This window comes from Daktulosphaira vitifoliae, unplaced genomic scaffold (assembly GCF_025091365.1).
Source record: "Daktulosphaira vitifoliae isolate Bord-2020 unplaced genomic scaffold, ASM2509136v1 Scaffold_3, whole genome shotgun sequence".
NCBI lineage: Eukaryota > Metazoa > Arthropoda > Insecta > Hemiptera > Phylloxeridae > Daktulosphaira > Daktulosphaira vitifoliae.
In genome coordinates, this window is record NW_026099574.1 from 38,402,637 (window position 1) to 38,417,092 (window position 14,456).

The following is a 14,456-nucleotide window of genomic DNA, read 5'->3' on the forward strand; positions in this document are numbered from 1 at the left end:
TTTAGTTACACATTATTCTTGAATTATTAACTATGTAATACTTTTTAAGTTCATCCCTTATGCCTGGTAAGGGTGTCAACTTTGTTTTTTTAAATAGTAACACATATTTTTAATTTAATAAAATGTTTGAGTTTTTAATTCAATAATAAATGGCATTTGAATTTTTAATAAAACTTAATTTGTTTATTAGATATAAACATTTAAAGTTACAAATTTTTGAATTAATATACATGTATAATACACAAGGGATTACAAATACAGGTAGCTAATTGGTTTTTTATAATATTGCTATCACTGTCACGGATTGTTTATTATCAATTATGACTATCAATAGATATACTTTTTGTATTGTCAGTTAGTGTTGTACTTATAAACTCACAACAATGTACCTTACTATCATTGATAATAACAATGCTGTGTACCTGCTAATATCGATGTCATTAAAAATTAATTAGCTACCTGTATTTGTAATCCCTTGTGTATTATACCTATATATTAACTAAAAAATTTGAAACTTTAAATGTTTATATCTAATAAACAAATTAAGTTTCATTAAAAATTCAAATGCCATTTATTATTGAATTAAAAACTCAAACATTTTATTAAATTAAAAATATGTGTTACCATTTAAAAAAACAAAGTTGACACCCTTACCAGGCATAAGGGATGAACTTAAAAAGTATTACATAGTTAATAATTCAAGAATAATGTGTAACTAAAGATAGAAATAAAAAAAAAATTTTAAATTATTATTATTCTGTAAGTAATTGAGTGGGTTATGATAAAAAAATCACCCTCTATACAGAGAGATTCCTCATCTATACCTCACGAAATATGTAAGAGCGAATCACAATATTATTTTTTTAAATAATTATTTCTCAATTGCTTTAGGCAATATATTTATTTTTTTCTATCACCCCTTACACCCTAAAATTTTATTAACATTCGATTTTTGTAATGCAACCAATTTTTTTTTTATCGTCAGATTTATTAAATTAAAAAAATATTTATTTTATTAAAACAATTTTTTATTTTACGAATCTTTATCTTTACACTCTTATCGTTCTTGTATGAACTGGTAGCGAAATTGATAAACAACACATAAATGTTACCGTCTTTTAAAAATAAGTATTTCTTTTTCTGATCGCCCATATATTTTTTCTTAAAATCGAAAATATTCTGCATTATTGAATCAAAACAAATTTTTATAAATTAAGAATAAATTTTGGGGTGTAATACAACTATTAACACTTGGACTATGTATCACAATTTTACAAAGGGATCTTTTTAATTACATACATTTCTTGATTTATCAGTTAATAATTAATTTTTTGAATCAACCTTTATAACTTGTATGTCAATTCATATAACATCAATATACGCAGGTACACAGAATTGTTATTATCAATGTTAGTAAGGCACATTGTTGTGAGTTTATAATTACACTAACTGTTAATACAGAAAGTTTATCTATTGATAGTCATAATTGATAATAAACAATCCGTGACTGTGATAGCAATTTCATAAAAAACCAATTAGCTACCTGTATTTATAATCCCTTATGTATTATACATGTATATTAATTCAAAAATTTGTAACTTTAAATGTTTATATCTAATAAACAAATAAAGTTACACTAAAAATTCAAATGCTATTTACTATTAGTTATTATTAAATTTAAAATATTCCCATTTAAAAAAACAAAGTTCATCCTTACCAGCTATAAGGGATGAACTTATTTTATATATTTTACTTACATTGTATTTTTTATTGTAAAATGAAATAAAAATAATTACCCCATATAACTTAAAGGGGTATCAACTTTATTTTTTTGCGAGGCATCAATACCGATAAATAATTCGGTTTTCATTATATTTATTCTGTCTTGTCGTCAAATCTAGCGTGATCTCAAATAAAAAAGTAAACATAACAAAAAAAAATATATAAACGGTTCACATTCGAATTTGTGACGTTTCAAATTACTGGTCCAAAAGTATTTATACATCAGTTATTTTCTTAGTAAGATCATTTCATATTAGCACACTTATATTATGTTTGTAATTCTCTACGCGCCACATGTTATTATTCTCGCGTATCATGTCGTCTATGGCCTTGAGACTGACTGCTGTAACGCATTCACCCCACCCCGCTCACCTAACAACAAGAACACTATTCCTGTATAATTTTATTTTTGGTTTTCGTTTCCGTACATGTGTGAGTATCATCAATATCATATATATAAACAAATTTTCATTGTTTATTATTAGATATGAACATTTAAAGATTCAAATTTCTTTGAGTTAATATACATGTATAATACATAAGGGATTACAAATACAGGTGGGTAATTGTTTTTTATGACGATATTCGCAGGTATATAGCCTTTATTATCAATGGTAGTAAGACAAATTGTTGTGAATTTATAAAAACATTGGCTGGCAATGCAGAAATTATATCTATTGATAGTAATAATTGACAAAATCTCCGTGACTGTGACAGTAAGGTGGTCCTTATCTACCTAGGTCATTTTTTTTTTTATTAAATTCAATCAGGACGCCCCCTAGAATTGTTTTATAGGTTAAAAAAATACATTTTGTGAAGTTTCGTGATTGTCTAATGATTTTTTCACGTGCCGCAGAAGGGTTGAAATTTAATGAATTGGGGTAAAAATTAGTTTTTTACGTATAACTTGTTCAATTTTACTTGAATCAAAAATATTTACTGAATAAAATTTGTTTAAAACTGTATTTTCTATAAAATATATTATATTATTTTTTACTCTATATTGCATATTTAATTGAATAATCAATAAAACACATAAATACGCCGATTTTTCCCGATTCTAATTTTTTGCGTAATTCAGTCTTTATTAGCGTGATTGACAAATTTTTACAAAATCTATATAAATTATAAAATTTAGATTTAAAAATTATGCACAAATATTGTTTAGTAAAATATTTTCTAAATCTAAATTTAAGTCTTTCCTACGAATATGTACATTGTACAGCATAAAAATGGTTTAAAAATCAATCACTAACATTATAATTTTATTCTGGTTTGAGAATTTTTTTACATCCAGCTGTTTGTATAAAATGTGGACTTTGTTCTGTTATCTTATACCGAACTAAAGCATACGTTGAAATTGTTGCGATTATTACGATAACACTATTTTACTGTTTTTGTGATATCTCTTATACAATTTTATTGAAATTGCTATTTCTAGTTTTAGTTCTAAATCTGTTAGAGTTTTTTTTATTTTGTAATTTTTTTAATAATGGAAACTAGATCAATGGACAAAATTTACTTAATTAATTATAATGAAAATCAAATTGTCGGATCAAAGTTGCCATCAAATATTCAAGTATTAAGGGTACTCTTTTACAATATGAGAAAAGTAAAATTTAACTTGTGAACCAGTGCTCATTTGGTTATTAAAGAAGTTGAAGTATTCTGGGAGAAAGCAAGAATACTAGTCAAAAAATTTCAAAGGAGCATCGACAAATTGGAGTCACTATATTCAGAATGGAGAAATTTGAACAAAAGCTCTAAAAGGACATCGTTGAACCACGAAAATAAGGTAAAGGATTTCAGTGGAAAATTTAACGAATTGTTCAATATTTCACATGGAAATGATGACTATTGAAGAAGATAAATTATTTTTGATGTGTCAACGAGATAAGGAAAGAAAAGGTTGCATGGCTAGTTCAGATTATAACTTATACTTACAGGAAAAACATGAATTAACACGACCGAACACGCACAAAAAATTTTTGAGAAGTTTCATGAAAAGAATATTAGATCAGTTACTGTTCATTTCGATAGCAAATTATTGCCATCACTAACTAGTAATGTAAAAATTGATAGGCTGCCTATACTTATAAGTTTCAATGGTAATGAGCAACTTCTTGGCGTTTCTTTTATTAAATCAAGTACAGGAAGAGAACAAGCTTCAGCAATTCATAGTTTATTAGTAGAATGGGATATTGAAAATAAAGTTCAGGCTATTTGTTGCGACACAACAGCCTCTAATATGGGGAGATAACAAGGTGCTTGTATTATTTTAGAGCAATACCTCGAAAGGGACCTTTTATACTTACCATGTAGGCACCACATATTTGAAATAGTTTTAAGAAGTGTAATTGATCAAAAAACTACTTTATCTAGTGGACCAAATATACCATCGTTTAAAAAATTTCAAAAAAGTTGGCCTCAGATTAAAGACTGTACAATAAATCCAGGTTTAGAAGATATTACGGTTAAAACACAATTAAACGGCTTAGAAAATGAATTAATTTCGTTTCTAATGGAAAAAATAAAAATTAATCAACCAAGAGAAGACTATAGAGAACTTCTTAATTTGGCAATTATTTTTCTTGGCGGTGATCATTATACAAATATTTCTATTAGATCTCCTGGAGCTTATCATCATGCCAGATAGATGGCAAAAGCCATTTATTGTTTAAAAATTTTTCTTTTTTGAGAGTCTTTCGAGCTAACAAATGACGAACGGGTTAGTGTTCGTGATGTTTGTATATTTTTAGTAAGAATTTATTTAAAATACTGGTTTTCTGCAAATAATTCTATTGAAGCTCCTCGTATGGACTTAGAATGCATGAAAAATCTTTATGAATACATAAAAATTGACGATGCCGTAGGTTTAATAGCACTTAAGAAATTTAGCAACCACTTATGGTATCTCGCGCCTGAAAATGCCTCAATGGCATTTTTTGATGATCAAATACCTGTTGAAATAAAAAGACTTATGGTAAAATCATTACAAACTAATGAATGTGAAGACTTAAAAAAAATTAATCCGCCAAGAAATATGAAACATTTTGTAAATAAAACTTTTGACAAGTTCATTAATGAAAACTCAAAAAATTTTTTTAAACGTTTTGATATGAAAACTAGTTTTTTAAGCGAAGATCCCGAACGATGGAATTTAAATATAGATTATTTAGACTGTCAAGAAATAGTGCGAAGTTTAAAAGTTGTAAACGATACTGCAGAAAGATCAGTGAAATTAATTGAAGAGTATAACTCGATAATTACTAAAAAAGAAGACCAAAAGCAATACTTGCTTCAAGTTGTCGCAGATTATAGAAAACATTTTCCTGATGCAAAAAAAAAACATTAATGAAATAATGATGATTATTTAATAATAATTGATAATAAATTTCTATAATATTTTTTTAGTTGCGTTTTTTTTATAATTAAACTTTATTTTTATTATTTATTAGTTTTATATTATATTTTTTAATCAGTTGTATGTTATAAGACCAAGATTTAGAATTAGAAAATATTTTACTAAACAATATTTGTACATAATTTTCAAATCTAAATTTTATAAATTATATAGATTTTGTAAAAATTTGTCGATTACGCTAATAAAAACTGAATTACGCAAAAAATTAGAATCGGGAAAAAAGGNCGAATTTCGCAAAAAATTAGAATCGGGAAAGAACGGCGTATTTATGTGTTTTATTGATTATTCAATTAAATATGCAATATAGAGTAAAAAATAATATAATATATTTTATAGGAAATACATTTCTAAACAAATTTTATTGAGTAAATTTTTTTGATTTAAGTAAAATTAAACAAGTTATACGTAAAAAACTAATTTTTGCCCCAATTTATTAAATTTCAACCCTTCTGCGGTACGTGAAAAAATCTTTGGACAATCACGAAACTTCACAAAATGTATTTTTTTAACTTATAGAACAATTTTAGGGGGCGTCCGGTCAAAAAAAAAACTTTGAAAAATAAGAGCCACCCTATTGTGACAGCGATATCATAAAAAACTAAAAAGTAAAAAATAAATTTAGTTTATAAAAACTAAAAAACCCACAACAGTGGGATCGCAGCATAGTGGGGACGTGGTATAGTTGGGTCCAGTATAGATTTAATCTGACACTGATTAAAATCACTATCATAAGAAACGCTTCGATGCAAATCTGTAAATAGTGTTCAATTCTAAGAAATTGGTGGATAATTACAAAAGCAACATTAACGTCTATTTCCTTAATTATTTCCAGATTAGTAATTCTTTTACTTATATATTACATAATTTTTATACTTAGTTGGTTTCCAATTATTATTAATTTAAAATATGTTAAAAGTAATAATTTTTAACCTATTTTTTTTGTCTTTTACAGTGAAAGTTTATAATAAAAAAAAAAAATGAATTTATTTCCATTACTTTTTAAGCTCAATTTGCAAGTTTGAAAATGACATCATTAAATAGAAAAATGGTATTCTTAAGATTAATATGCAACCAGGAAATTTTATAACTACTATTTACAGTAAATTTTTTATTTCATTCATTCTTAAATTCAGGTGAAAAAAAAATCATTTTTTTTTTAGATTTTTAATTTATATAGCAACATGTTACAATAAAATTTGGAATATTATAGACTGGTAGTAGCACACACAAATAGAGTAAAAAATTAATAAATTTCAAAGTAAAATTATATAATATCAAATATAATTCGACAAGAATATAAATTTCTTCTCACGAAGGGAGACTATAGTGATAGGATCCTTTATATTTATTAAAGTTATTGAATTTAAATGAGATAAATATCAAATGATTTGAAAATTTTATTCTAACTCAAAAAAAATGCAAAATATTAATTGCCATAGACGGGTTTGAACTTTGTACCCTAAGCGGGAAGAGACAGGTGTTACCCATTCCGCAACTGATCGTTGATTCATCGCATGATAAAATTGACAATTTAAGCTCATTTAAATTAAACAACTCAAATTTAAAAATTACTTTTTCGACTTTAAAAAAGTAAAAAAAATTTAATAAGTTTAATTTCTTGTGTCTTATGACATTTATTCTATGTCCATTAAATTTTTTATTATTCATGAAAGTCAGTGTTGGCCTTATAAGATATTTTAAAATAAAATAAAATACAAAATCCAGGATTTTAACACAAAAATAGCATATTTTTGAATACGGTAGCCATTTGCGCATAGAAGATAGGTCGTTGGAACAAATTTTTCATTTTATAGTACATAACATAAGCTTTCATTTGATATATGTTTAAAGGATGCAGTATTTTTGGAACATCTTCAAAAGTTAAGTTGAAAAAGTTTTATTTTTTAAACAATGTTTCAAGTTTTGAACGCCCCTATATAAGGGGAAATTGTCCAATTTTAATAAAAAGTATGTTAAATGAAATATGTACTTATTGTGTATTTAAAAAAAAAAATTTGTGCTGATACATACATTTTTCGAAAAGTAATAGCATTTTTAAGTTGAAAATTTAAAATCGAAAGTCGAAAATTTTAACACAAAAATAGCGTTTTTTTAACTACGGGAGTTGTTCGCATGCACGAAGAAGATAAAGTGTCAGAACAATTTTTTTTTTCATTTTGTAATACATAAAATAAGCTTGAATTTGATATATGTATAAAGGACGCAGTATTTCCGGAACATTTTCAAAAATTTAGTTGAAAAAGTTAGTTTTCGTAAAAAAGTTGCTATTTTAAACCCCCTTTTGTGAGGAGGTTCAGTATTAGATTTGCAAAAATATGATATCAATTAAAAGGAAAATATCTAAGGTTTTAATTAAAAAAAATATATATAAATAGCGATTTCTTTTACTTCGACATCTAATTTCTCACAGAAGAATAATCTGTAAATGTAGCCGTCCGTGATTCCGAGGTAGTGTGCGTCAAGCACTGCCGCGTTACCGACTCGGCATCATCGTCCCACTATTATTTAAATTTCGATTACTTTTACTTTGACTTCTAATTTCTCACAGAAAAGTATTCATCGAAAAATTTTTTTTTTAATATTGAAGATTATTTAATATTTACGTAATTCATCATTAAAATTGGTTCCGTAAGAGCTAAGCATTTTTATGGACAACACATAAAAAATCACACATATAAAACTAATACCTTTTCAGCTTAGTAAAGAGGCTAAACATTTTTTTTTTAAAGCCATCAAAAAGTATTTTTACATGTTTACAACTATTTTATTAAAAGTGTTTTTTAACTTTTAGTTACAAAATGATAATCAAAATAAATATAAAAGATTCAAAATACCATTGAAGTGTATTAGTGAATTTGGTGCATTTAATTTAAAAATGTTGAATGTAGTTATATGTTGTAGTACGTATAATATAGTTATACGTCATTACTTCCCGTATATTGGATTTTCCATAAAAAAACGTACATATGAACAAGTTAAAATCAATGAATATCATAAAATTTACAATTTTTCTGAAATAATTATTTCCTTCAATTATAATTTAATATTACTTACAAGACGATACTCTTCTAGAGCAATTTAAACATATATGGTTTTTTAAAGATTTATCAGCGCATATTTCACATAAATGACAACGACAACCCACCATTACAACATAAACTCTTTCTAAACATTTTGTTACAGGACAAGTTTTATCTAAAAAATATGAAAAATATGGTATATCATATGATATAATTTTAAAAATATTATACAACATATGGAAAACAAATATAATATTTTTTTCTGTGTAGGGTCTCCTGTGCTTATATTAGACCACATTTCTAAATGGATTTTATTCATTATTACTTATTATTTTAGTTAGTATGTTAAAACTACTCTTACCTGATATTCCTTGACAGCAGAGCACGGTCCACAGTGTACAGAGGAGAGATGATTTGTACAGGTTTGTTAGATATTAAATAAAAATAGATTATTACAGAAGCGTATATTATAAATGAATAAATGAAAACTGTAGTTATTGCATTAGATTTGTATTACATTACATTAGATTCTCGGAATACTTTAAAAGATTGACATGAATAATTATATTTATTTTGATGACAAATAATAGACAATGATTTATAGATTACTTAATAATGAGTGGTGTATGTATTATAAAACAACAAAATGTAAGTATGATCATTATGAACTAATGAAGTGAAATTTTGTACAGAATATTATAAATGACATATATTATGATATATATTTTATTTTTAAAATATGAAAAATCATTGAATATTTATTTTGAATAAGCTTAAAATAAACTTAAAGATTTCTCGATCGTGTCATTTTTCTTAAATTATTAAATTATTTATTTATTAGAGTAATAAATAAAAATTATTATTATTATTTATTTTGATCTCATTAATTTTATAGCTCCTTATAACATATAATGTTATGATGGTATTCTCAGTATTAATTATGTAATAGCTAAAAAATACTTAGTTAAATAAGAAAACTATGAAATGTGTGATCATTCCTCAATGAATGAAAAAATTATAAATGTATACAAATAGGAATCTCTATTTTTAATATTGCTACATTATAAAAAAACTATTGTCATAAAAAAAGTAAATAAAGTAAAGGGATATTAATTATAATAACAAAAATAATGAAGAGAAATTAATATAATAAAGGATGATGAAGGAAATAAAATAATTGGCCATATGTGTGATATTTATATTTTTTTATAATTAAGAAAGAGGAATAATAATAGAATATAGATGTTATATATAGATGTTATGGTTAACGGATTGTTGAAGTACGTTTAGCTACAAGGTGAAAATAAAGCATAAAATATATATATCCGTGAACTCTTTATTAAGATACTACCACCACACGTGGTTTGTCGTAAAAAGTAAATTGAAGGAAAATTATATTCGGATGACGCACACCTGAGTGATATTAATTCTACAATGAAATGTGCAATGATTATGAAGGAGGATTTTACGACTCTTAATATTTATTGGTCATGCTATATGAATGGGAAACAGCGTGTGTTCATGTAAAATGCTACTGTCCAATTGTTGGGCGCCAAGCCTTAATGGCTGAATTATTTTCTTTATGTAGATGTATAATACAAGTTAAAACATCTACGTTGAACGCGTACTATTATGATCCGAATGGTGAGAAAGTAGTTATTAATAACTTTTCAAATTATCCACCTTTAACAATTCTATTATTCCCTCGATAAAAGTTATTCTTGATTTATCTTACGTCTATCCTTAATTTTTATGACATGTTTAGAAATGTAATTTCTTACCTTGTGTCCAGCTAGCTTGATCGTTTGTTGTAAAAAAGAATATAAACACTGACTTTCAATTAACTTATTTATTTTATGGTCTTATTAAAATTGTTAAACTTAAGATATTACTTCACTTAAATTCCTTTCTATACTTGGTATTAAAACATATATGTTCTTTTATATTTTTAAGTAACAATTTATAGAACCAGATAGATTATGATGGCCAATCCCTAGTGACACGTTATAAACTATTGTTTTACGAATAGTTTTAACCTCTAGATGTGCTAAGGTAGATTTTCGAAATGCACTTATTAAATAGACACGCCAATTGAAGAATTAAAAAAATTCTTGATTGGAACAACTCACAAAATACAAAATAAAAAAATAATTGTCTTAATAATTCATAATAATTTAAAATTAAAAAAATAATTAAAATAAAAAGTTTAAGTTATTATTGTTTTTATTACATTACTTATAAGAGAGTTAGATAAAAAAACACCAAGTGTGAAAAGGTTTCTAAGTCCGAGAGATCACAATCGCAAAACAGTCTGGTGCAGAGACGCTTCATGACCAGATTTTTAGAAAAAAATAAGGTCACGAATGAGCTAGAAATTGCTCTTTTATAGTCCTGTTTTATGAGGGGGAGACATAATATTTTATATTTTAATTGCAAAATCCTTCTCATTGGCTAGTCAAGGAAACTTGAATAGACCTATGCGCAATCTATTATTCTACTAATTTGAGTTAATATTTCATACATGTATTGGTGTTTTTATATCTATCATCTCCCATTATAATGTGGTTTATTAAAAAAATCATTATTATAAAAATATAAATAAAATAAAATTATAAGTGCTAAATATCTATAACAAAAAATTTTGTTCTCATTATACTTTTCATCCAATGAACCCTATGTTGTGGAACGAGCATAATACTTGTATATTTGTATAATATGTCGGTCAGTAAAAAACGTACAATCTCAGATGAAAGTCGTGTTTTTCAAGAAAAATGGTCCTATAACTATTTTTTTATTCAAGTTAAAGAAAAGGCAATATGTTTGATTTGTCAAGAATCGATTGCAGTGATGAAAGAGTACAATTTAAAACGACATTATAGTACCAAACATGCAGCAAAATATGATATAATAGAAGGACAACTTCGAATTGACAAACTTGCATTGTTAATGAAAAATATACAAGGTCAGTCTTTAAGTTTAAAAACAGTTCATAAAGACTCAGAAGCCAGTGTCAAAGCTAATTATATAATAGCACAAAAAATTGCTGCTAAATCGAAGCCGTTCACTGATGATGAATTTATAAAAGAGTGCATGGAAGCGGCCTCTGAAATTTTATGTCCAGCACAAAAACAACTTTTTTCCAAATTGAGTTTATCAGGTGTAACTATAGCAAGGCGTATAGAAGAACTTGGAACTAATATTGAGAGTACCCTAAAAGAACGAATTTCTAAATTTATTTTTTATTCGCTGGCCCTTGACGAAAGTATAGATTTGTCAGATACAGCTCAATTAGCAATTTTTGTTCGGGGTGTCGATTCTAATTTTAATATTACTGAAGAATTAGCTGCACTTTTTCCGATGAAAGGCACAACAAAAAGTTGTGATATTTTTAATGCATTAAAATCGACATTTAACCGTTTTGATATCAAATTAAATAACCTTTCTGGAGTTATAACAGATGGAGCACCATCAATGGTTGGAAAAAATGAAGGGCTCATAGCGCTCATTAAAAAAGAAATGGGGGCATGTGGTGCATTACAACTGATACAATATCACTGCATTATCCACCAAGAAAATTTATGTGCGAAATCTGTTGGTTTTCAAACTATTATAAAAGATGTTGTAAAAATAGTAAATTTTATTACATCAAGAGCATTGAATCATAGAGAATTTAAAAACTTTCTAAGTGAAATAGACGCTGAACCAGGTGATGTAATCTATTTTACAGATGTTCGTTGGCTCAGTAGAGGGAAAGTCTTGAAAAGGGTTTTTGATTTAAGAAAAGAAATTTTTGAATTTGCTGCAAGTAAAGGGAAAATATTTGAACAACTCAATGATCCAGAATGGAAAAATGATTTTGCCTATCTCACGGATATTACATTGCACTTGAATGAGTTAAATTTAAGATTGCAACGTCAAAACCAATTAGTTCATAATTTATTTGTTCATATTAAATCTTTCGAACATAAACTTCTGCTGTGGGAAATCCAGCTAAAAAAAAATAACACAACTCACTTTCCATGTTTGTCAAAATACAATGTTACTTCAACGAAAAAATACGCAGAAGCAATTTATAATTTAAAACTACAGTTTGATTCGAGGTTCTTAGATTTCAAAGCTAATGAAAAATTTTTTAATTTGTTTTCATTTTCATTTTCATTATCAGTTGAAGATGTCCCAGAAAATATGCAAATGGAAATCATTGATTTACAAAACAATAAAATATTAAAAGAAAAGTACAATAATGTTGAACTTTCAATTTTTTATTCGAAATATATTGACACAGAGACATATCCTAATCTTCGAAACAACGCATTAAGAATAATGTCTATTTTTGGCAGTACATATACTTGTGAACATATTTTTTCACGAATGAAAATTGTGAAATCTAAAACTAGAGCTCGGTTAACTAACATTCACTTGGAAAATTCACTCACAATTGCATCGTCTCAGATCCAACCAAATATAAACAAATTAGTTAGTGAAAAACAATGTCAGTTATCACACTAAAAATAAAATAAAAATTTGTAATTAAAAAAAATGTTTATCTATATATGTTTTAATAATAATACTAATTTAAATTGTAATAATAAAACTGAATTCATGTATAAAATACATGCTACTACAATTGAGGCCCGCAAGATTATTAAAAAATAATATGAGGCCCGCTGCAAAAAAAGGATGAAGACCCCTGAACTAAATATTAATTTGTTTGAAGAAATATTATTTTTGATATTGGCAATTAAAAAAATTGATAACCTTTTTCACAAAAAATTATTAAACCGTATGTCGTCTGATGGCCGTGCTCAATAATCATCATTATAAGTAAAAGATGAGTTAGCTGTCAAGGTTCTAGGACTACAGTTAAACACTCAATGTGACATTTTTGGTTATCATACTAATGTTAAGGAAGCCCAATTAAACTCGGTCTTTTATTTAATATATATTTTTTATAAGGTAAAAGTTCCTTCAAAAATGCCCAAACTAAGAAAAAAAAGAATATATTTTATTTGTTTCTTACCATCCTTGATAAAATGTAATGGTATATCTGTATAAAAAATAATAATTTATGTTTATGATTTTAAATAAAATCATTTAAAAACATGTTTATAGAAAAAAACATTTCCAAATCTTCATAATAATGTATACTGTTTTTAATAATGAACAATAATAATATTTAACAAAAATAATATATACAGAGAGATTCCTCATCTATACCTCACGAAATATGTTATAGCGAATCACAATATTATTTTTTTAAATAATTATTTCTCAATTGCTTTAGGTAATATATTTATTTTTTTCTATCACCCCTTACACCCTAAAATTTTATTAACTTTCGATTTTTGTAATGCAACCAATTTTTTTTTATCGTCANTTTCGATTTTTGTAATGCAACCAATTTTTTTTTATCGTCAGATTTATTAAATTGAAAAAATATTTTTTTTATTTAAAACAATTTTTTATTTTACGAATCTTTATCTTTACACTGTTATCGTTCTTGTATTAACTGTTAGCGAAATAGATAAACAACATATAAATGTTACCGTCTTTTAAAAATAAGTATTTTCTTTTTCTAATCACCGATATATTTTTTCTTAAAATCGAAAATATTCTGCATTATTGAATCAAAACAAATTTTTATAAATTAAGAATAAATTTTGGGGTGTAATACAACTATTAACACTTGGACTATGTATCACAATTTTACAAAGGGATCTTTTTATCATAGACCAGTCAATTACTCGCAAAATAAATAAAATATTGAAAAAATAATTATTTATTTTTTTTAATTACATACATTTCTGGATTTATCAGTTAATAATTAATTTTTTGAATCAACCTTTATAACTTGTATGTCAATTCATATAACATCAATATTCGCAGGTATACAAAATTGTTATTGTTAGCCAACGGGCTCCTACGATAATGGTTGGCCCGTATGACTCGTAATACTCAACACAGAAGAAACAAATGACTTAAACAAATGTATACCCAAATATAAAAAATGAAAAAACAAAACCAGCACAGGGGGGTCGCGGCACAGTGGTGACGTGGCATAGTTGGATCAAGTAAATGATATCTGACAGTGATTAAAATCACTATCAAAAATAAACGCTTCGATGCAAATCTTTAGATAGTGTTTAATTTTAAAAAAAATGGTGTTTTATTCCAAAAGCTACTTGATCTGCTGGTTCCTTATTAATATC

At 26.0% G+C, this 14,456-nt stretch overlaps 1 protein-coding gene across 3 annotated transcripts in view; it reads right to left on the minus strand.

The window, feature by feature from the left end:
* The window catches only part of LOC126900385 (uncharacterized), a 55,853-nt gene that overhangs the window by 5,100 nt on the left and 36,297 nt on the right, over positions 1-14,456 (minus strand). For all 3 annotated transcript variants that reach the window (XM_050676062.1, XM_050676060.1, XM_050676058.1), the window contains 2 exons: positions 13,268-13,294; positions 8,282-8,422 (listed from right to left, as the gene is read on the minus strand). In XM_050676062.1, coding sequence (XP_050532019.1) covers positions 8,282-8,422; positions 13,268-13,294 — 168 coding nt within the window. The remainder of the gene's footprint in view (positions 1-8,281; positions 8,423-13,267; positions 13,295-14,456) is intronic.